The sequence below is a fragment of the Staurois parvus genome, unplaced genomic scaffold (genome assembly GCF_062004578.1).
Source record: "Staurois parvus isolate SC_StPar_1 unplaced genomic scaffold, SC_StPar_1.0 ptg000018l, whole genome shotgun sequence".
In the NCBI taxonomy this organism is placed as follows: Eukaryota; Metazoa; Chordata; class Amphibia; order Anura; family Ranidae; genus Staurois; species Staurois parvus.
This window is the reverse complement of record NW_028317814.1, coordinates 1,163,517-1,187,732: the sequence shown is the minus strand read 5'-3', so window position 1 is coordinate 1,187,732 and position 24,216 is coordinate 1,163,517. Positions and strand designations below refer to the sequence as shown.

The 24,216-nt window shown below is 42.7% G+C and overlaps 1 protein-coding gene across 1 annotated transcript; it reads left to right on the top strand.

The window, feature by feature from the left end:
- The first annotated feature begins 10,554 nt into the window (after window positions 1-10,554).
- On the top strand, window positions 10,555-23,516 carry COX19 (cytochrome c oxidase assembly factor COX19). The gene is made up of 3 exons (XM_089681896.1): window positions 10,555-10,703; window positions 13,531-13,642; window positions 22,423-23,516. The coding sequence occupies exons 1-3, from the start codon at window positions 10,622-10,624 to the stop codon at window positions 22,508-22,510; spliced, it is 282 nt and encodes a 93-aa protein (XP_089538022.1). The 5' UTR covers window positions 10,555-10,621; the 3' UTR covers window positions 22,511-23,516.
- The last annotated feature ends 700 nt before the right edge of the window (window positions 23,517-24,216 follow it).

The window sequence follows — 24,216 nt, the reverse complement described above, 5'->3', positions numbered from 1 at the left end:
TTGCCCATACGGGATGTACAAGCATCAGATACACTGACAGCTCAGAGGGAGGTCTGCATGGCACCAATGATCTGTTGATTGCTGGTGTGTTGCTGTAGAGGGTCCAGACAAAAAAAATAATCAGTGCACATTTTTTCCTGCAAAAAAAAAAAGTGCATTTATAATTTTTTGTTTAAAAGTGAATGTATCTTTTAACCACCTCCTGTCCGGCCGTTGTATATAAATGGCAGGATGGTGCAGTGCAGGGTCGGGTGGCCGTTTATAAACGGCCTCTCCACCCCCTACTTGTGCGCGCTCCCTGGGAGCGCACAGCACCACTATCCGGTGTCCGCTGTGTCCTCTGTGCGAGGTCCCGTTCATGTGATCGCTGATTGGCCAGTCAGTGATCACATGCAGAGTAGTAAGCAAAATGTCACTTCTGACATCATTGCTTACTAAGTGTGAAATCTTGAATGATCACAGAGGTCACATGGTACAAGGCTATTCACAGCAGCCTTATACCATATGACAAGCTGTGACCAATCACAGCTCACACAGTAGTTCTCAATTATTGCTTTTACAGTCTTTATGGATGTAAAAGCAATCAGTGTAGAAAAAAATCTTCATCACCCCCCACAAGTAGTACAGTGTCACCATACTGCTAGGGTGCTAGTATGTAAAAAAATAAAATAAATAATAATATAAAAAATAAAATGTTTAAAAATTAAAATTTTTGGTTATAAACTAATTTGGGTTATTTTTTTTTTACTAAAAAGATAACGGAATACATTTTGGCCAATATTTATGATGAAATATTATTTCAATATTATTTATTATTATGCAAAATTTTATAATAAAAACACTTTTTTTTTTCAAAATTGTTGGACTATTTCATTTACATAGCAAAAAAAAATAAAAATCCCAGTGGTAAATACATACCACCAAAATAAAGCTTTATCTGTCTCAAAAAAATTCTAAAAAATTCATATGGGTACAGTGTTGCATGACCGCGCAATTGTCAATCAAAGTGTGATGGCACTGAAAGCTGAAAATTGGCCTGGACAGGAAGGGGGTAAAAGTGTCCGGACAGGAAGTGGTTAAAGTAGGAATGCAATATAAATATATGTAAAGTGTGTCAATAAATATAAAAGTGCAAGGTAAGCCTGCACCCTATGAGTAACTGCATAGCACGAAACGCGTCAGTGGGGCTACATCATCTAGACGTCACACCACCATCCTGAATTTTATGGTCAGTGTCCTTTATATATCATTCTATACACCTGTTTTTACGATGGAATAAAGCTATCCCTTATACAGTATCACACTATGTGGTGTCCCTTATTGGGTTCTCCTTGTGAGTGCCGTCATTCGCAGAGCCTATTCTAGAGATGACCTCAAGTGGTGATACATACCAAGGGACCCAGAGAACCTAACACAGACGTGACCAGACGCTGTGACACCTGGTGTATAGGAACCTGGCCTGACCTGGGAGCAGATGACCTGAGTTTTACCTGATGAGACAGGAATAATCTCAAATGTGTGTTTAAAACGCTGGTGAGTGCGCACTTTGCTTATTTAGACACATCATCTGTCACCCCCGGATCAGATACCCATACACGTTGATTGTGATCTTATGAGATCCTCACGTTCTGCATTATTATTTGGGACAATTGTTCACTATTACAGTCACCACATGGTGATATTTTACCTTGCACTTTTATATTTATTGATGCACTTTACATATATGTATATTGCACTTTATTAATTTATTTATATCTATATACGCATAAATGTTGTATACTTCATCCTAGCGCTGCAGCTACTATATTGATACTTATTTTGGAAGGTTTTGTTGGTTACCTTTTTGGTGTTCTAGCGGCCTTCTGGGTAGCGCTCGCTTGTATCTCCTTGCATAAAGTAGGAATGTAACACCAATATTGTTTTTTTATCGGCGAGTACCTATACTTTCGGTCAAGTACTCAGCAGTACCGATTACCAATACTTTGTGGCGCGATTTACGTTAATGGACGCAAATCGCACTGCAAAGATAACATGCAATTTGAACCGGAATGTGATTCCTATTCAAATCACATGGGGTTTCCCCAGGCTTGTCACAGCCCATATTCACACAGGAGTGGTGCGGGAAACTTCCCTGTAGGCATCCCATGCTGAGTCTAGGTGATAAGTGAGGAGAGAAAGCGGCGGGAGAGACCTGCATGGCACAAGTGATCTGCTGATCGCTGGTGCAATGCTTTAAAGGCTCCACAAACATAAAATAATAAATGTACATTTATTTTTATAATGTACAACTTTTTATATTAGAGTGCCCCCACTCTGGATGAAGGAGCAAAAGAGACAACTTTGGACAGCAGCATTGGCAGTCTGGGTGGGAGGGGAGGGGGGCGGAGTGTAAGATGAACTAGTAGATCTAGATACACTAAACACATTAAAGTCAAACTCCAGCTAACACTTGTAAGCAGTTACAGCAAACAGTGTTGTTACGTTTGGATAAAGGTTTTCCATAAATATATAAAAGTGGATCATTGTGAGCATCCCTGACAATGGTAAATGGTTTGTGTCAACCCTCTAACTGCTACATCTGCAGAACAGCTTGTTCTGTTAAAAAACAACAGACTTACTGGTTAGATCACCAAGTGAAAATAAAAGAAAGAAATTAAAAAGAAAACTAAGCCATGACATGGTTGAACAGAATCCTGACCAGAATTGGTAGGATGCAATATAATAAATGTTCACTTTGGGGTTTAATGCTGTTTTAAACAAATAAGTTTTGGTAAATCTGGTGAAAAGTTTCTTATTTAGAGAGCCACCTGTTACAGTACTTCCTGCTGCAGGCTGGCAATACTAAGCCAATGGCTCTCAAAAAGCAGCAGTGTTGTCAGCCTGCCATTGGGCTGCCTATCAAGTCTAATAGAGGTAGTTCAACGGTCAACTGAAGGAGCTGACAATGGTGCTGCTAATTGAGAGTCAGTGGCTAACAGACATGTATGTTTTCATTACAATTTGTTTTTCAGACGAAAATGTCATCTTCAGAGAATTGGGTATACACGAATCTCTGAACGGACATGTAGCGAATGTCAACGAATCTGAAAAAAGTTATAACAAAATTAACTAATGCTTTTGTTTTATTTGGATGACATCACATGATGCGATAGTAGTTTGGGCCCATGGGGACATGAATTACATTTTTTAATTTGTTCGATAATTCAAATTCGGATATCGAATGGATCTGAATTGAATTCCATTCCAATTCAAATTCACATGGCGCCAGTTGATCTTGTCCAATCAGCTCATGCCCTTTCTCTTGGTGGGTTGGACTAGCATCTAAAAATAGTTAATCCCTTCAATTCAAATCCGTCCAATTTGATAATACACTATATTGCCAAAAGTATTGGGACACCCCTCCAAATCTTTGGATTCAGGTGTCCCAATCACCTCCATGGTCACAGGTGTATAAAATCAAGCACCTAGACATGCAGACTGCTTCTAAAAACATTTGTGAAAGAATGGGTCGCTCGCAGGAGCTCAGTGAATTCAAGCGTGGTACTGTGATAGGTTGCCACCTGTGCAATAAGTCCATCTGTGAAATTTCCTTGCTACTAAATATTCCACGGTCAACTGTTAGTGGTATTATAACAAAGTGGAAGCAACTGGGAACAACAGCAACTCAGCCACGAAGTGGTAGGCCACGTAAAATGACAGGGAGGGGTCAGCGCATGCTGAAGCACACAGTGTGCAGAAGTTGCCAACTGCCTGCAGAGTCAATAGCTAAAGACCTCCAAACTTCATGTGGCCTTCAGATTAGCACAACAACAGTGCATAGAGAGCTTCATGGAATGGGTTTCAATGGCCGAGCAGCTGCATCCAAGCCTTACATCACCAAGTGCAATGCAAAGCGTCGGATGCAGTGGACTCTAGAGCAGACGTATTTTCTGGAGTGATGAATCATGCTTCTCTGTCTTGCAATCCAATGGACGTGTCTGGGTTTGGTAATTGCCAGGAGAATGGTACTTACCTGACTGCATTGTGTCAAGTGTAAAGTTTGATGGAGGGGGGATTATGGTGTGGGGTTGTTTTTCAGAGCTTGGGCTTGACCCCTTAGTTCCAGTGAAGGGAACTCTTAAGATGTCAGCATACCAAAACATTTTGGACAATTTCATGCTCCCAACTTTGTGGGAACAGTTTGGGGATGGCGTCTTCCTGTTCCAACATGACTGCACACCAGTGCACAAAGCAAGGTCCATAAAGACAGGGAAGAGAGAGTTTGGGGGGGAGGAACTTGACTGGCCGGCACAGAGTCCTGACCTCAACCCGATAGAACACCTTTGGGATGAACTAGAGCGAAGACTGTGAGCCAGGCTTTCCTCTCCGACATCAATGCCTGACCTCACAAATGCGCTTCTGGAAGAATGGTCAAACATTCCCATAGACATACTCCTAAACCTTGTGGACAGCCTTCCCAGAAGAGTTGAAGCTGTTATAGCTGCAAAGGATGGGCCAACTCAATATTGAAACCTATGGACTAAGACTGGGATGCCATTAAAGTTCGGTGCTTGTAAAGGCAGGCGTCCCAATACTTTTGGCAATATAGTGTATATCAAATATATTGCAATCTTCCAAAAAAACTGCAACATTTTGCAAATCCATCCCAACCAATGAATATATAAAACAAATGCCAAAGGTACGAAACAAATTCTGAAATTGAATTGGTTCAACTTAACGAATATGCCAAAATGATAAACTCTGAATCCCACACCAAGAGTGCAAGCCAGTCCCTTGCTATATCTGCTTTCTCAGCATTCTTCCTGCTCTCTGGTAGATGTAGTTCAATCAGCATTCAGGAATACAGAATGTATTCCCTATAGGATTACAGGTCCCAAGATCCTCTGATGTCAGAAAACCTTCTCCGCTAACAGGAAGTGATGTAGCAGTCTCAGTTCTGGGCACTAGGGGGGAAAATGATTAAAGTGGAGCTCCAGGCTCCCCCAAAAAATTAAAAGTCAGCAGCCACAAATACTGCATAAAAACATAAACATGTACACAAAGTAAAACAAAAAAATTCCAATTTAGATTGCAGAGGAAGAGAACAATGACGGCCAGTGCATCCAGAGGGTGAAGGTCCACTTTAATCCTGGAGGCCTTGCACTGGCTACCCGTTGGGTTTCCCATAGACTTTAGGATCCTCTTGCTCACCTATAAGGCTCTTCATGGCTTGGCACCCCATTATCTGTCTGAACTTTTATCTACTTACTCCCCCCCCCCCTCGTAACCTCTGCTCCTCAAATTCTGGTCTTCTGTGTGTGTCCCCTTCTCACCGAGAGGAGACAGAGCCTTCTGCTATGCTCCAAAACTCTGGAATTCATTTCCAAGGAACATCAGAGAGTCATCTTTTCTAATCTCATTCAAATTAAATAAAAAAACTTTTTTATTTATTATTATTATTATTATACAGTATTTATATAGCGCCAAAGGGTATGCTCAGCGCTGTACAGTAGCAAGGGGACAGAAAATGAGACAAGACAGTAACAATACACTACAAGAGGGGTTCAAGGGCCCTGCTCTTTCGAGCTTACAATCTAGGAGATAGACTAGCTTTCACTTAATGGTCCTTTTTTTCCTTTGTTTTATTCTTTATATTTCTTATTTGTTTTCTTTGTTAAGTGCTTTGTGAAGCTACCTTTTGAGGAGCTATATAAAATAAAGTTTATTATTATTATATTTAATACTTTGAACAAGTCGCTGGCCTTGTATGCAAATCAGCAGTGGCAGCCTTCAGGTTTCTCTCATGACAGATTTACTATTCAGATAAAAATTTAAAATGCTACTATTACGTATAAAGAAAAAATGACAGCCAAAAATGAGACTTCCTATTTGTTATTTAATAAATAAACTCTATTTTTTATTGCTACTTAAAGACCAGGTTCAGTTATTGAAGGTTAGAGCTCCATCTAGTGGTGAAGAATGAAAGCCAAAACCCCCCTTCAAACTATTTACAAGGCATTGTAATGTAAGTAATGAACCTAATAACCTCAATGTGTATGTTAGATGAAGATGAGTAAGACAACTGTGTAATTCAGATAGTTTATAGATTCACAGACTGGGCACAAAAAACGTTGATAAATTAAATAAAGCCACTTCAAATGAAACTACATCTTCTGCTTAAAGTGTTACTAAACCCAGGACCCTACATTCACTATATCTGATCTCCCACAGTACACAGAACATAGAAATGCAATTATTTTAGTAAATATAACCTGCTAAATACCTTTTCTCATCAGCAGTTAGAGCAGTCTTGTGACTTCTAAAGGTGTCCAGCAGAGCACTGGTTAAAGCTTGTCAGTGGTCCATCTCTGCTCCATCTCTGGTGTCAGTGGGAGGAATAGTGCCCCATTATTGGTATCAGTGAGAGGCATAGTGCCCCATTATTGGTGTTAGCGGAAGGAATAGTGCCCCATCCTTGGTGTCAGTGGAAGAAATAGTGCCCCATCATTGTGTCACTGGGAGGAATACTGCCCCATTATTGGTATCCGTGGGGGAAAATAAGTGTGCCATCGTTGGTGTCAGTGGAAGGAATAGTGCCCCATCAATGGTGTCAGTGGGAAGAATAGTGCACTGTTATTTGTGTCAGTGGAAAGAATAGTGCCCCATCATTGGTATCAGAGGGGAAAAAAAGTGCCCCATCATTGGTGTCAGTGGAAGGAATAGTGCCCCATCAATGGCATCAGTAGGAGGAATAGTGCCCCATCATTGGTGTCAGTGGGACGAATAGTGCCCCATTATTGTTGTCAGTGGAAGGAATAGTGCCCCATCATTGTGTCAGTGGGAGGAATAGTGCCCCGTTATTGGTGTCAGTGGAAGGAATAGTCTCCATCTGTGGTGTCAGTGGGAGGCATAGTGCTCCATCTCTGGTGTCAGTGGGAGGAATAGTGCCCCATTATTGGTATCAGTGAGAGGCATAGTGCCTCATTATTGGTGTTAGCGGAAGGAATAGTGCCCCATCCTTGGTGTCAGTGGAAGAAATAGTGCCCCATCATTGTGTCACTGGGAGGAATACTGCCCCATTATTGGTATCAGTGGGGGAAAATAAGTGTGCCATCGTTGGTGTCAGTGGAAGGAATAGTGCCCCATCAATGGTGTCAGTGGGAAGAATAGTGCACCGTTATTTGTGTCAGTGGAAAGAATAGTGCCCCATTACTGTTGTCAGTGGAAGGAATAGTGCCCCATCATTGTGTCAGTGGGAGGAATAGTGCCCCGTTATTGGTGTCAGTGGAAGGAATAGTCTCCATCTCTGGTGTCAGTGGGAGGAATAGTGCTCCATCTCTGGTGTCAGTGGGAGGAATAGTGCCCCATCTCTGGTGTCAGTGGGAGGAATAGTGCCCCATCTCTGGTGTCAGTCGGAGGAATAATGCCCCATCATTGGTATCAGTGGGAGGAATAGTGCCCCATCTCTGGTGTCAGTGGGAGGAATAGTGCCCCATCGTTCGTATCAGTGGGAGGAATAGTGCCCCATCAATGGTGTCAGTGGGAGGAATAGTGCCTCATTATTGGTGTCAGTGGAAAGAATAGTGCCCCATTATTGGTGTCAGTGGAAAGAATAGTGCCCCATCATTGGTATCAGTGGGGGAAAAAAAGTGTGCCATCGTTGGTGTCAGTGGAAGGAATAGTGCCCCATCAATGGTGTCAGTGGGAAGAATAGTGCCCCATCATTGGTGTCAGTGGGAGGAATAGTGCCCCATCATTGGTGTTAGTGAGAGGAACAATGCCCCATCATTGGTGTCAGTGGGAGGAACAGTGCCCCACCATTGTGTCAGTTGGAGGAATAGTGCCCCATAATTGGTATCAGTGGGAAAGAAAGTGCCCCATCATTGATGTCAGTGGGAGGAACAATGCCCCATCATTGGTGTCAGTGGGAGGAACAGTGCCCCACCATTGTGTCAGTTGGAGGAATAGTGCCCCATAAATGGTGTCAGTGGGAGGAATAGTGTCCCATCAATGGTGTCAGTGGGAGGAATAGTGCCCATCAATAGTGTCAGTGGGAGGAATAGTGTCCCATCATTGGTGTCAGTGGGAGGAATAGTGCCCATCAATGGTGTCAGTGGGAGGAATAGTGCCCCATCATTGATGTCAGTGGGAGGAATAGTGCCCCGTTATTGTTGTTAGTGGAAGGAATGGTGCCCCATCATTGGTGTCAGTGGAAGGAACAGTGACCCATCTCTGGTGTCAGTGGGAGGAATAGTGCCCCATCAATGGTGTCAGTGGGAGGAATAGTGTCCCATCATTGGTGTCAGTGGGAGGAATAGTGCCCATCAATTATGTCAGTGGGAGGAATAGTGTCCCATCATTGGTGTCAGTGGGAGGAATAGTGCCCATCAATTATGTCAGTGGGAGGAATAGTGCCCCATCATTGTTATAAGTGGAAGGAATAGTGCACCATCATTGGTATCAGTGGGAAAGAAAGTGTGCCATTGTTGGTGTCAGTGCAGGGAATAGCGCGCCATCATTGGTATCAGTGGGAGGAATAGTGCCCATCGATGGTGTCAGTGGGAGGAATAGTGTCCCATCATTGGTGTCAGTGGGAGGAATAGTGCCCATCAATTGTGCCAGTGGGAGGAATAGTGCCCTATCATTGGTATCAGTGGGAAAGAAAGTTTGCCATTGTTGGTGTCAGTGGAAGGAATAGCGCCCCATCATTGGTATCAGTGGGAGGAATAGTGCCCCATCAATGGTCTCAGTGGGAGGAATAGTGCCCCATCATTGGTATCAGTGGGAAAGAAAATGTGCCATTGTTGGTGTCAGTGGAAGGAACAGTGCCCCATCATTATGTCAGTGGGAAGAATAGTGCCCCATCGTTGGTGTCAGTGGGAGGAATAGTGCAACATCATTGGTGTCAGTGGGAAAAAAATGTGCCATTGTTGGTGTCAGTGGAAGGAATAGCGCCCCATCATTGGTATCAGTGAGAGGAATAGTGCCCCATCAATGGTGTCAGTGGGAGGAATAGTGTCCCATCAATGGTGGCAGTGGGAGGAATAGTGCCCATCAATGGTGTCAGTGGGAGGAATAGTGTCCCATCATTGGTATCAGTGGAAGGAATAGTGCCCCATCAATGGTGTCAATGGGAGGAATAGTGTCCCATCATTGGTGTCAGTGGGAGGAATAGTGCCCATCAATGGTGTCAGTGGGAGGAATAGTGTCCCATCATTGTGTCAGTGGGAGGAATAGTGCCCCATCATTGTGTCAGTGGGAGGAATAGTGCCCAATCAATGGTGTCAGTGGGAGGAATAGTGCCCCATCATTGGTGTCAGTGGGAGGAATAGAGTCCCATCATTGGTGTCAGTGGGAGGAATAGTGCCCATCAATGGTGTCAGTGGAAGGAATAGTGTCCCATCATTGTGTCAGTGGGAGGAATAGTGCCCCATCATTGGTGTCAGTGGGAGGAATAGTGCCCAATCAATGGTGTCAGTGGGAGGAATAGTGTCCCATCATTGGTATCAGTGGAAGGAATAGTGCCCATCAATGGTGTCAGTGGGAGGAATAGTGTCCCATCATTGTGTCAGTGGGAGGAATAGTGCCCAATCAATGGTGTCAGTGGGAGGAATAGTGCCCCATCATTGGTGTCAGTGGGAGGAATAGAGTCCCATCATTGGTGTCAGTGGGAGGAATAGTGCCCATCAATGGTGTCAGTGGAAGGAATAGTGTCCCATCATTGTGTCAGTGGGAGGAATAGTGCCCCATCATTGGTGTCAGTGGGAGGAATAGTGCCCAATCAATGGTGTCAGTGGGAGGAATAGTGCCCCATCATTGGTGTCAGTGAGAGGAATAGAGTCCCATCATTGGTGTCAGTGGGAGGAATAGTGCCCAATCAATGGTGTCAGTGGGAGGAATAGTGCCCCATCACTGGTGTCAGTGAGAGGAATAGAGTCCCATCATTGGTGTCAGTGGGAGGAATAGTGCCCAATCAATGGTGTCAGTGGAAGGAATAGTGCCCCATCATTGGTGTCAGTGAGAGGAATAGAGTCCCATCATTGTGTCAGTGAGAGGAATAGTGTCCCATCATTGTCAGTAGGAATAGTGCCCCATTATTGGTATCAGTGGGAAAGAAAGTGTGCCATTGTTGGTGTCAGTGGGAGGAATAGTGCCCCATTATTGGGAGGAGTAATGCCCCAAGGGCCAGATAAAAGCAAGGAAAGGGCCACATCCGGCCCCGGGGCACAGTTTGGAGACCACTGCTATATAATGTATGAGGTCTATATGGCAGGACTTCCTTCACATTCCAGGGAATGTTGACAGCCTATTTCCTCTGCATTCTTATTATTACTATCACTGTATAACTGGCAATCCTACTGTAACTGATGTCAGAGTCAGCAATTCACTTCGCCACGCTCTGCATACAGGAACAGAATAAAACTTGCTTCCCATTCGTGACATACGCATGTGCAGTGAGCTCTTCGAAGAGTACGCACGCGCACTAAATATAAGAAAACTGCCGCCAGCAGTTCAGAAGAGGGCACGCATGCGTATTGAGTGTAACGAAGCTGTCTCGGTCCTGTCAGAAGTGGGCACGCATGTCCTTTATGAACTCATTGGAAGAGGTTACAGGAAGCGGATCTCGAGAGTTTATATCAACATGTCGACTGCTATGAACTTTGGGACAAAAAATTTCAAACCTCGACCTCCAGACAAGGGATCTTTTCCTCTGGATCACTTTGGTGAGCTGTGGGCAGCAGGAGAAGGAATTGGGAGGAGCTAGACTGTCACTTATTTATTTTTATTGTAAAATCTAATGTTCTAATGAGCTTTGCAAAGGTGAGATGAAAAGTGATTGCAGATGTATGAAACAGCGCCCCCGGGTGGATGGTTAGGGTGTGTATTATGGTATGTAGTAGGGTAAAATATAGAAGATCTATCTGGATTTTTATCCATGTACTTTATAACAGTGGGTGCCGCAATATTTGGTGGTTATATTTGTTTTCATTTTGTTTTACAGTGATAGTACTGTATTCCTTTTCATTATTTTATGCCTTGACTCGGCTCATCACACCCTTTAAACAAACCTATGGGGATGGAATATGTTATAAAGAAACATAAGAATAACAAAGCAGACCGTTATTTGCCTGATTTGATGTGCCATCCCCCACCCTATCTCTGTGTCCCATGGGGTTATGCCCATGCATTAGCAATCAGTTGTAAGCAGGGCATTGCCAAACTAGGCAGGGCATGCATGGGGGTTTGCAAGTACAGTAGTGGCCAGGACGGAAAGTCTGTGTTTGCATATCCTCATGAGTAAACATATGTATGGCTTAAAGTGACTGTAAACTCTCTTTTATTTCTATAAAATAACAGGTTTATACTCACTTCCCTGTGCAAAGGTATTGCACAGAGCAGCCCGGATCCTCCTCTTCCCGGTGCTCCCCCACTAGCACTCTGATCCTTCTCTTCTCGGGTCCCCCAGCGGTACCCAATCCTCCCATTCTCGGGTCCCCCAGCGGCGTCCCGCTCCTCGCCCTTTCTCGGGTCCCCCAGCGGCGTCCCGCTCCTCGCCCTTTCTCGGGTCCCCCAGCGGCGTCCCGCTCCTTCCCTTTCTCGGGTCCCCCACCAATGCCCTGATCCTCCTCTTCCTGCTGCTTCTTATGGTGGCATGCCTGTGCGTCAATCCTGAGCTGTGCTGCCTGCATCTATAGACACAGACTTTGCATCTCGGCCCTGCTCCCACTCATCACAAGATTGACTGACAGCAGTGGTAGCGTTCTCAGCTAAGCCTGTGAGAGTGGTTAGAAGGGTGAGCTCCGCTACAGACAAGCATAGTGGTCAGGTGAGGGCTCAAATAAGTATAGGGGTGGGGAGGGGGCATACTAGTACCTAAACATTTTTTAATTTAAAGCGGAGTTCCAGTCAGTTTTGTGTTTATTAAAGTCAGCAGCTACAAAAACTGAAGCTGATGACTTTTAATAAACACACACTTACCTGTCCCAGGGTCCAGCTATGTGCTCAACCGTGCGGTCCTTTTTTTCCCTCTTCTCTCCCTGGAGCCAGCATCACAACTGGGACCTCTTGCGGCTTTGTAGCCGGGTGCTCACTGCACGTGCATGTGTGCGAGTTGAAGGTTCCCAGGAGACTGCGGGAGGAAGGAGGGGGTCCGAACGTCACTGTGGCAAACTGAGCCGGAAGTGGGAGCGGGTACCTGTCAAAACCAGGTACCGCTCCCCCCCTCCCTCCCAAAAGGTGCCAAATATGGCAGTGGAGGGAGGGGGGGGGGCAAACAATCGGAGCTTCCACTTTTGAGTGGAATTCCGCTTTAATGCAAGGGATGCATGAAGGTAAAAAAATGTTTAGGCTTTAAAACTACTTTAATACAGCATTAAACCCAAAAGCAAACATTTATTATACTGTAGCTTTCCAATTCTTAGATGTGATGACTGTATTAGTTTTCTTTATAAGGCTTTCTTTCCTTTATTTTCACTTGATAATCCTATCAGTAAGTCTGTTGTTTATCAACAGAACAACATGCCCTGCAAATGTACCAGTTTGAGGGTTGAGACATACCATATACCACTGGCAGGGGTGCTTACAATGATCAGCTTTTATTTATTCATATAAAGCTTTTATCCCGAAAGAAAAAAAACTGCTTGCTGTAACTGCTTATAAAGTATTAGCTGGAGTTTGGCTTCATTTTGTTAGTGTATTTAAATCTGCTAGCACATGTAACACTCCTCCCAGACTGACAATGCTGCTGTCCAAATGTGCCCCCTGTGCTCATTCATCTAGAGTTGAGACACTCTAATACAGGAGGTGTGTTACTAGCCAGATCATCAGGTGAAAACGGAGAGAAAAAAAAGCCTAAAAAAAAAACTAATGCAACCACCACATCTGATTATTGGTAAGCTGCAATATATTACATTTTTGGGTTTAATACTGCTTTAAAATAAACAAATTAGTGCAGCACGTTGCACCGTGACGTCAGCTAGCCCCTGGGGAGATCAGATCAGAGGAAGGATTACGGAGGAAGTGTATTGCTTGTTATGCGGTTTTTATCTGGTGCGATCTAGCACCAAAACTTGTGTTGGCGTTTTTTATCTTATTTTAAATAGTGTTATAAACAATGAAGCACTATATCTGCCTGTTCCGTTATTTTAACGGACCGTTGGGAAGAGGAGGAGAAGGAGTTACAAGATGTGAGGTCAGAAAGCTCCAGGTGAGAGCACAATCTGGGTGTTGGTGGAGGAACACTGGTTTATGCCTCATGAAGTGGTGAAAGAGTAAAGGAGTATTAAGATACATGAGACTTTATATATTCACTATTTTGCACATCTTTTTGTCAATTTGTGTATATTTATGAATTTTTAGGTTTGGTATTAGGATTGTATTGGTTTTCAAAGTGTGTGTGTGTGTGTGTGTGTGTGTGTGTGTGTGTGTATATATATATAGTGTGTGTGTGTGTATATATATATATATATATATATATATCTATATATATCCACTGTTTTGTGTACTTGTATGTATTCCAGTTATTTTGATCATTCTACTTATTCCCTACAGGTGAATGTAAACCTTTTAAACTGACGTTCATGAAGTGCTTACGGGAGAACTCATTTCAGAGTAATCTGTGCAGAGAAGAATCAAAGGAATATTTGGAGTGTAGAATGGAAAGGTTTGTGCAAACCAAGTTGGAATGAGAACCTTCACACCTGTAAAGTGTATCTAAACACCAACACAAATGATAGTATTGCAGCTTACTAGTCCTCTATCCTCTTCACGCCTATAGTAAGCAAATATGCAGCCTCTCAGAGTCTGGGCCTTAACGCCGAGCGGCCGCATATTTGCGTACCATTTGTAAACAAACGTGCTGAGAGCACGCACCCTGCGGAAAGGTTTCAATCTCTCCTTGCATCGGGAACTTTCTGATCATGTGACTGCCGTGACAGCCAATCACGACAGTCATATGACCCTAAACCCTGCCCCACCTCCCGGCATCAGAAACTCCTTAAAGGGCCAGCAGACGCCGACGTGAAGGGGTTAATTTGGCAACTGCATTACTTTTGTTTGTTTTGTTTTTTTTAGTACTTTTTTGCTTTATTTTTACCTGGTAATCCTGCCATTAACGCACTTCCTGTCCTGGGGTGACAACCATACTGAGCAGCCTTGTTACCCTAGGACAGGGAGTGTGTTAGGACTGCGTAACCTGTATTTCATTTCAATACATTTTTATCCTTTCAATAGGTGTTTATTGAATATTTTTCATTTAAATGGTACAAATACAACCACTATCGTGTACATAAAGTAGAAATAAACTGAACCAGTCTATTGCAGTCGTGCATTGGAACATATATCCATAGGTAGAGACAAGTAATTTGTATGTCAAATGAGAGATAACTGAAACAACAAAGCACATCAAGTCAGTACTGCAACAGAAGGGCGCAGGAAAACTATACACCCATTGCTGTGCGACTGACAACAGTGAAAAAATAACAGCATTTGAAATGCATAAAGTATATAATTGAATCAAAAAAGTATACAGCCTATCATAAAAAAAAAAATCTAAAAAAGAAAATCTAAAGCATCTGGGTCCGGGTTGTGGGGCCACCAGAGTTATAGTGTATTAAATGATCTATTGATATAGTCAGATGGGCATGTTGGATCCAAGGAGTCCATATTTTGATAAATCTCTTGTGTGTGTCAGAGAAGATGCTAGAGAGTTTTTCATTTACCAGGAAAAAGTCTTTGCAACATTGGACTTCCTTAAAAGATATGAATTGTTGTTTTCAGGCCTTTGCTATAGTTTATTTAGCTGCCAATAATACGTACATAGCCAACTTGAATTGGTGTTTTGAAAGGCCTGGGGGTTTCAAATGGAGAAGGATGTACCAAGGATCTCTAGAAAAAGGACAAGTTAGTGGGGAGTGCAAGAGTTTAAGGACCTTTGGCCAGAACTGGGAAAGCATAGGGCATGTCCACCATGTATGTAGGACATCTCTTGGGGTAGTACAACCGCAGAAACAGTTATCGGAGAAAGAGGAGTGGAGGTGCGCTAGGTGGGCCGGGACCAAGTACCATCTCATAACAGTTTTAAAAGCTGATTCTATTGTGAGAATGTTGATAGAGTACAAGGTCAGCATTGTCCTTATCTGTGACCAACAGCCCATGTCTTTGGTGCTTTTGAGGTCCCTTTCTCACCTGGAAGTGCAACCTGTATTTCAACTAGATAACACTTCCCTCTCTTCTCCATAACAGGGGGAGGTGTAAATGCACACACATGTTAATACATGCATGCATTAAATCGTGCATTGAAATGCAATGCACAGTGCATTGTAATATGCATGGATACATGTTGACATCTTCGTTGATGTATTTCTATTGATTTAAATGATAAATGCATCAAGATAAAAATGCAGAGGTGTGAGTAGGCCACAGAGATAGCAGAGAATATATTTAACTGGTAACACTCCAGAGGCAGAAAGTACAGGGAGTTGTCAGCTCGCAGAATTTCTTGCAGGATGAGCAGCTATTTTTTTCACACTTGTCAAACAAATATGATAAAATTCTTTGAATGGTATACTGTATTTAGAAGACCAAAATGTAGCAAATAAGATAAATGTATTGTTAGAGCTGACATACCCAATACAGTGGTTTATAAAGCTTTTTTATTTATTTTTTTTTATTAAAATAACAAACATGTCCCCCGCTGGCACTCTCTGCTCCTTCTCCCTTCTGAGTGCCCCATAGTAAGCTGCTTGCTATGGCACTTCCCAAGTTCCAGTAGTAGACTGTCCCGTGGCATCATGACATCCAATGCAGCGCTATGGACCTTGCAGAGTTCTTGATGAAATCAGCACTTTAGAATGCTGGGGCATGGGGAAAAGACACCGCAGACACCAGTCCAGCAGCATGGATTGGATAAGTAAATATTCTGTTTTATGTCATGTAAATTTCCCAGGTTAACAATAGGTTCATATAGTTAACCTACCAGAATTTCTGGTGGAACTGCCTGGTGAAGATATTGTTTGTATTTGTGAACATTATATTCTTAAGCTGCTCTACACTAATACATGCAGAAAGCATGGGAAATGTGCGCTTGCTTGTTTCCTCTTGCCTCATCTCTGTCTTAGGGCCTACTCACACCTCTGAATTTTTATCTTGATGCATTTATCATTTAAATCAATAGAAATACATCAACACGGATGTCAACATGTATCCATGCATATTACAATGCACCTTGCATTGCATTTCAATGCACAATTTAATGCATGCATACACTAACATGTGGACTTACTCATTTTTCATTGATTCAATGAAACTGCATCAGGCAGAAACGCAGAGGTGTGAATCCAGCCTATAGAACTGTATACATCTGAAATCTGCAGTTAAAGCCCAAGTGTAGCTAAAATAAAACAAAAATATCAGCACAAGGGACATAATTTACAGTCACTATGATGTATCCCTTATGCTGATTCCTCATCTGTTAGTAGAAATAATCCTTTGTACTGCCTCCTTCACCCCTGCCACCATAAGCATCCAGTGCTGCAGGGGTTAATAGAAGTAAGGTGCTGTCACAGGCTCTCATCAAGAGTGCCAGAATATTCCTGCTCTTCTATGACTGAAACAGGATCTATAGATGAAGGATGGGCGAATGATTGATGGGTCCTCCCCTTTCATTCATAGATCATGTTTCATTCAAAGAAGCTATAATGTGGCTTCCATGAATGGAGGAACAGGGTAGGCATAGTTGGATTCTCTTGGTGAGACCATGTGACAGCCCCGTAGTTCTATTAAACACCTGCAGCTTTGGGAAACTATAGCAGTTGGGTGAAGGGGGGTAGGATGGGGGAGGATTTCTACTAACAGAAGAGGAATCTGCACAAGGGACAGATCATACTGACCGTGAGTTATGTTCCTTGTGCTGATTCTTTTTTTATATATACATATATATATATTATTTTGGCTGCACTTAGGCTTTAAAACCGATGAAAATTGTGAAAATGGGGGTGAACATATCCCAAAATAAGCTTCACTGTCAGCATTGCAATGCCCAACTGCTCAGCTTCCATTAAGTGTTGGATAAAAATTTTCCAGTTTTTAAGTATTGTAATTTTATATTTTATTCCCAGTTTGAAGTAGCTGGTTTTATGTATAGTATATATTGCTTGGGTTTTCATTTCAGAAACCACTCCAGTTCTCAGACATGCAGTTCAGTTGCCATTGTGCTTCTGCAGTAGGATCATGTATTTTAGCACAACATACTTCAGGCATGTGGTGCTTTATCAGATACCTGTCTTCCGACAGTGGGTTGGTAAATAAAAGGAATCTCTCCATTGAAGACATAGATAACAAAGAAACTTTTTAATACCGCAGTGAAAAATACTTAGAACGTCTGCTAGATGTGCTTTGTTTTATTCTTATTGGCGAGATTCCCCCCATTTCCTGTGTTGTCACCAGGACAGGAAATGTGAACTAGTCTCCCTAATGAAGACATCACAGTAAAAACTTCAAAAAGGTTCCAACCATTCTCTTCTATCCAGAATAAAAAAAAAAGCATTGGCTACAGTTCCACTATAGGTTGCTAGAATTAAGCTTGCTGTCTTTAGAAGGACTGGACTTGAAATGGTCTTTTCCCCAGTATGATCTGGAAGATGTCTTGTTCTTTGCACCTTATATAATACATTACGCATGATAGATCACCCAATGTCTTTCAGAGTCTATTGAAAGCCCAACTGTTCTCTTAAGCTCTCCCCTTTCCTGATCTCTCCCATCATGCCACTCCTGATGGAGCCATTAGTCCTAACCCTGCATATATATATATTTACATAGTTAGTCTGGTTGAGAAAAAACAAAAGTACATCCAGTTCAACCATTAAAAAAAAAAAAAAAGTTATAATACTATACCCACAGTTGATCCAGAGGAAGGCAAAAACCCAGCAAACCATGATCCAAGTTGCTCCTGCAGGGGAAAAAATTCCTTCTTGATCCCCGGAGAGGCAATCGGATATTCCCTGGATCAACTTTACCTATAAATGTTAGTATCCAGTTATATTCTGTGTATCCAGGAAAGAATCCAGACCTTTTTTAAAGCAATCCACTGAGCTGGCCAGAACCAACTCTTGAGGGAGTCTATTCCACATTTTCACAGCTCTCACTGTGAAGAAACCTTTCCATGTTCGGAGATTAAATTTCTTTTCCTCCAGATGCAGAGAGTGCCCCCTTGTCCTCTGTGATGACCTCAGGGTGAATAATTCTACACCGAGTTCACTATATGAACCACTGATGTATTTATACATGTTGATCATATCCCCCCTTAATCTCCTTTTCTCAAGAGAGAATAAATTCAGTTCCTCTAATCTTTCCTCATAGCTGAGCTCCTCCATGCCTTTGATCAATTTGTATTACGTACCTGGTGTTGGAGGCCGATGGAGAGAGGGATTCCCTTGCGGCTAAGTTCCGGACTCCCCTGAGAGTGGGACAGCGGGAATCAGGCCCAAAGTTGCACAGGTCGCCTGTAGGAGTGCTGGTTGGTGGTCCACTCAGAAGCACAGCTGGTGCACGGAGATAGGTCTGAAGACAGGAGGCGCCTGTGCGTGGTATGCAAGCCCTTCCGGGATTAAGATGTTTACTGGGTAGTCGGTTCAAGCCAAGGTCAGGTACCAGGTGGGAATCAGAGCAGACGTAGTCAGATTGGATAGCTGAGGTCATACACAGAGGAGCGAGCGAGAGAGAGAGAGAGAGTATCCATAAGTCCGGCCGAGGTCAGATCAGGGGTAAGGCAGAGTAGACAGGTCCAGAAGCAAGCCGAGTCAGTAACAGGAAATCACGGGTCAAGTCACAGGAAACAAGAACAGGGCACGGGGAGCTTGAGATCATCCAGCAACTTGAAGAAGTGATGAGCCTCCTTATAAAGGCCGTCTGGCACCAGAATGAGGCTGATGTGTCCTTCTGTGGCCATGCAGAGTACTGGCAGAAATACCAGATCTTCCAGAACCTCTGCCGTGGACAGGACCCTGACAGTTTGGTTGCCCTTCTCTGTACTTTCTCCAGTTCCCCAATGTTCTTTTTGTGAATTGGTGCCCAAAACTGAACTGCAAATTCCAGATGAGGTCTTGCTAATGATTTGTACCGGGGTAATATGATATCTCTCTCTCTGGAGTCTATACCTCTTTTAATACAAGAGAGGATTTTGCTAGCTTTAGACTCCGCAGCTTGGCATTGCATACCATTATTAAGCTTGTGATCTATCAGAACCCCCAGATCCTTCTCCACCATTGATTCTCCCAGTTGTACTCCCCCTAGTATGTATGATGCATGCACATTCTTAGCCCCCAAGTGCATAACCTTACATTTATCACAATAAACCTCATTTGCGACATAGTTGCCCAATTACACAGTGCATTGAGGTTGGCTTGTAAATTGGAGACATCCTGTAAGGACATTATTCCACTGCACAGCTGGGTGTCATCTGCAAAGACTGAAATGGGATTTTTAATCCCAGACCCTATATCGTTTATAAATATATTAAACAGTAAGGGTCCCAACACTGAACCTTGGGGTACACCACTGACAACCCTAGACCATTCAGAGTATGAATAATTAACCACTACTCTCTGAATACAATCTTTTAGCCAGTTTTCTAACCATTTACATACGGATTTTTCCAAGTCCATAGACTTTACCCTACACATTAGCCATGTGTGGGGAACTGTGTCAAACGCTTTTGCAAAATCCAAGTATACCACGTCCACCGCCACCCCTCTGTCCAAGGTTTTGCTCACCTCCTCATAAAAAGAAATCAGATTTGTTTGACAACTTCTGTCTTTCATGAATCCATGCTGTCTGTTGCTTTAAAATACTTTTTTCTAGCAAGAACTCATCTATGTGGTCTTTTATTACCCCCTTCCTGACCAGGGCAATTTTCAGCTTTTAGCGCTATCACACTTTGACAATTGCGCGGTCATGCAACACTGTACCCAAATTAATTTTTTACCATTTTTTTGAGATAGATAAAGCTTTATTTTGGTGGTATTTATTCACCGCTGGGATTTGTATTTTTTTTGCTATGTAAATGAAATGTCCAAAAATTTTGAAAAAAAGTGTTTTTTTTTTTTTATACAATTTTGCAAATAAATAATATTTCATCATAAATCTTAGCCAAAATTTATTCCGTTATCTTTTTAGTAAAAAAAAAAATCCAAATTAGTTTATAAGCAAAAATTATTTTTAAACATTTTTTTACATTTTTATTTTATTTTTTTATATTATTATTTTTTATTTTTATTTTTTTTTTTTACATACTGTCACCCTAGCAGTACAGTGTCACCATGGTGACACTGTACTACTTGTGAGGGGTGATGAAGATTTTTTTTTTTTTTTTTTTACACTGATTGCTTTTACACCCATATAGGATGTAAAAGCAATCATTTCTCTTTCTCTCTGTCTGCATTCTTGCACTCATTGAGAAGAACTGAGTGAGCTGTGATTGGTCACAGCTTGTCACATGGTACAAGGCTTTTGTGAATAGCCTTGTACCATGTGACCTCTGTGATCATTCACAGATTTCACACATAGTAAGCAATGATGTCAGAAGTGACATCTTGCTTACTACTTTCCATGTGATCACTGATTGGCCAGTCAGTGATCACATGATCGGGACCTCGTAGAGAGGTCCCGTCCGACGATCGGTGTTTCACTGTGTCCGGAGGACACAGCGGGCACCGGATCGCGGTGCTGCGCGCTCCCAGGGAGCGCGCACAAGCAGGGTGCGGGGAGGCCGTTTATAGACGGCCACCCGACCCTGCAATGCCACCGTCCGGCCGTTTATATACAATGGCCGGTCGGGAAGTGGTTAACCACTCGCCTACAGGCCACTTATACCCCCTTCCTGCCCAGGCAAATTTTCAGCTTTCAGCGTTGTCACACTTTGAATGACAATTGTGCGGTCATGCAACACAGTACCCATATGAAATTTTTTTTTTTTTTTTTTTTTGAGACAAATAGAGCTTTCTTTTGGTGGTATTTAATCACCTCTGTTTTTTTTTTATTTTTTGCTAAACAAACCAAAAGCCACTGAAAATGTTTTTTTTAAAAAAGTTTTTTTATTAGTTTTTGTTATACAATTTTGTAAATAAGTGATTTTTTTTTTTGCCTTCACTGATGTGCACGAGACTGCAGTGATGGGCACTGATAGGCTACACTGATAGGTGGCACTGATGGGCACTGATGAGGAGGCACTGGTAGGTGGCACTGATGGCCATTGGCAGGCATCACTGATGGGCACTGAAAGGCAGTACTCATATATGGCACTGATAGGCAGCACTGATAGACAGCACTGATAGGCAGCACTGATGCGCACTGATAGGAAACACTTGCTGCCACTGATTGGCAGCACTGACTGGCCTTGATAGGTGGCACTGATAGGTAACACTGAAAGGCAGCTCAGATGGGCACTGATATGTGTCATTGATGTGCAGTGGTAGGCACTGATATGTGGCATTGATGTGGCACTGGCAGGTGGCATTGATGAGCACTGACAGCTGGCAAGGATGGACACTGACAGGTGGCACTGATGGGGCTACACAGATCATCAGTGCCCTGATGATCAGTGCACATCTTCCCTCTAAGTAAAGCTGATTACCGGCTCTCCTCTCGAGCTGTCAGCATGACAGCTCGTGAGGAGAGAAATGCCATTTCCCTATTTATATGCGATCAGCTGTGATTGGACACAGCTGATCACATGACCGAGCCGACATCTTCGGCTCGTTCCATTGATCGGTGATCCGCTGTGTTCAAGGGACACAGCGCACCACTGATCGCCGCACTGCGCGCTCCCGGAGCCACGCATGCCCTGTTAGAAAGGGAGGACGTCATATGACGTCCTCCCAGAACGAGAGAACCGCCTTGCGCCCGTCATTACCTTAAATGGTGGGCGGGAGGTGGTTAAACTCCAGTATCTTGCCAACTATAGAAGTTAAACTAACAGGTCTATCATTACTTGGTAAAGATTTTGACCCCTTTTTAAATATTGGCACCTCATTGGCCTTACGCCAATCCAGTGGTACTATGCCAGTCATTAAAGAGTCCCTAAAAATTAGAAACAATAGCTTTGAAATGACAGAGCTCAGGTCTTTAAGGACCCGTGGGTGTATGCCATGTCCAGGTGCTTTATTCACCTTTTATTCTGTCTAAATATTTTTGGATCATATCAATTGTGAGCCAATGTGGATCACAATAAGTTCGCATAAGTTCTGTGTTGTGTGGTGTCTAGGAGGGCACATGTTGGGAAGCACTGGTTATTCTGTCAAGGTTTCAATTAAGCAGTGGGGTATCAAAGGCAAGTATAAATGGAGGCTGGCTGAATGGCCAAAGTGACAGAGTGTCAACTATTTCATATAGTAATATGAACATATATTAAGTGATTTTCTCAATATGCTTTTTTTTATTTTGTTACAGACAACTAATGACCAAGGAACCCCTGGAAAAACTTGGATTCAAGGACCTAATAGATGACGAATCGACCAAAGAGCAAAACAAGTTATAATATCAGTGCACTGTACACAGGAACTTGAAGGGGTATAATCCCCATTCTTAGACACACTAGAACTTTCTTCTAGACAAGATAGGTTTACTGCATGGGAATTTTGCTTCAGACAAGTTCCCTTTCCTGTATGTGTTCCATCTGAAAGTCTTGGAGCTCTGTGTCCCCTATTCAAGATCAACTGAGTCTTATTTATTATTGTGTCAACTAAGAACTTCCTATGTTGCTCTAGTGCAACCAATCAGCCTTTCCGTAGTTTTCCTCTTTCAGTCAAACTCATTTTGCAGTGCAGGTTTGAACCTGGTTAGTTAACATGAGACAACACAGATTGTTCTTTAGACTTTTTTTTTTTTTTAATAAATGAGGTCTTCAAATGTGATCTAATGGACTTCACAAATCACAATTTGTTTTCTATTTAAATCACAGAATAATTTGATATTTCCTACATGTAATATAAGCAACTTGATTGTGGATATGGATGAAGGAGAAATAAAATGTATTATACAGTTGTAAATTATTAGGGATTGACCTATATAAAAAAAATTGAGCTGTGGACTGCATGTAGTTGGATGGCATCTTTATAATTATTCACTGAATTTGATTGGTTGTTCTTTGCAAAACTCCGCTTTGGTCCAGTTTTTATAGTTCTTAATTTCTATAGTTCATTCCTTATATTGAGGAATAATGAAAAACCAGCTCCACTGTGTTGGACTTTTCACCGATATGGGGGACATAACTTCTACACCACATCAACATCATCCATCTAATAGAACGTTGATCATTTCAGCTGGCAGAATTGTCCCTGGTAACTGAAATTTTCTCACCGCTATGGCGGAAATAACTTACACCAGATCACCATCATCTCATCCACCTAAGAACTTGTTGATCATTTTGGCTGGTGGAATCTCTCCCTCGAAACTAAAATCAGGTATGGTTCCTGAGCCATTTTACTCGAATGAATAGTTGAGTATTCCTTACCAGCCAATTAAAATTCTCTTTACTGGTTGAACTGGATGGACTTTTGTCTTTTCTTTTAGTCAGACTAACTGTAACTATGTACTGATGTCAGACAGGACAAAGTTGACTCTAATCACCTACTATTAATAGCATTTTCTCCTTGCATTGTTTTCTTAAATCAGACTGGTATATGGTGAGGTGCACTTACTAAGACTGGAGCAGACGGAATCTGGAGAAGCTTTGCATGGCAACCAATCAGCTTCGAGCTTTCATTAGCACAGCTTAACTGAACAAGCTGAGACTAGAAGCTGATTGGTAACTATGCACAGCTTCTCCAGATTCCGTCTGCTTCAGAAACCAAAAATAAGCTCTTTGCAACCTGTTCAGAGATATCTGATATTTATGTCACTTTAAAGTAGAGTTCCAGCCCCCGCACCCTCCCCTTCCCACCCAGAAAAAAAGTGAAAGGCAGCAGCTACAAATACTGTAGCTGCTGACTTTTAATACTAAGGCACTTACCTGTCCAGGGATCCAGAGGTGTCCTCAATCCAAGCTGATTCAGGTGCTGGCACCACCATCTTGACTAAGGGAAACCTGGAGTGAAGTTTGCGGCTTTACAGCTGGTTTCCTGCTGTGCTTTTAAAAAGGGGCCACAGTCCCCTGGGACCTGTGAAGTATCCCAGAGGGCAGGCGGGGAGTTTGGGGGCTTGTAATTTTAAAAACTGGGTAGTCACACCTCTGTCCCCCTGCCC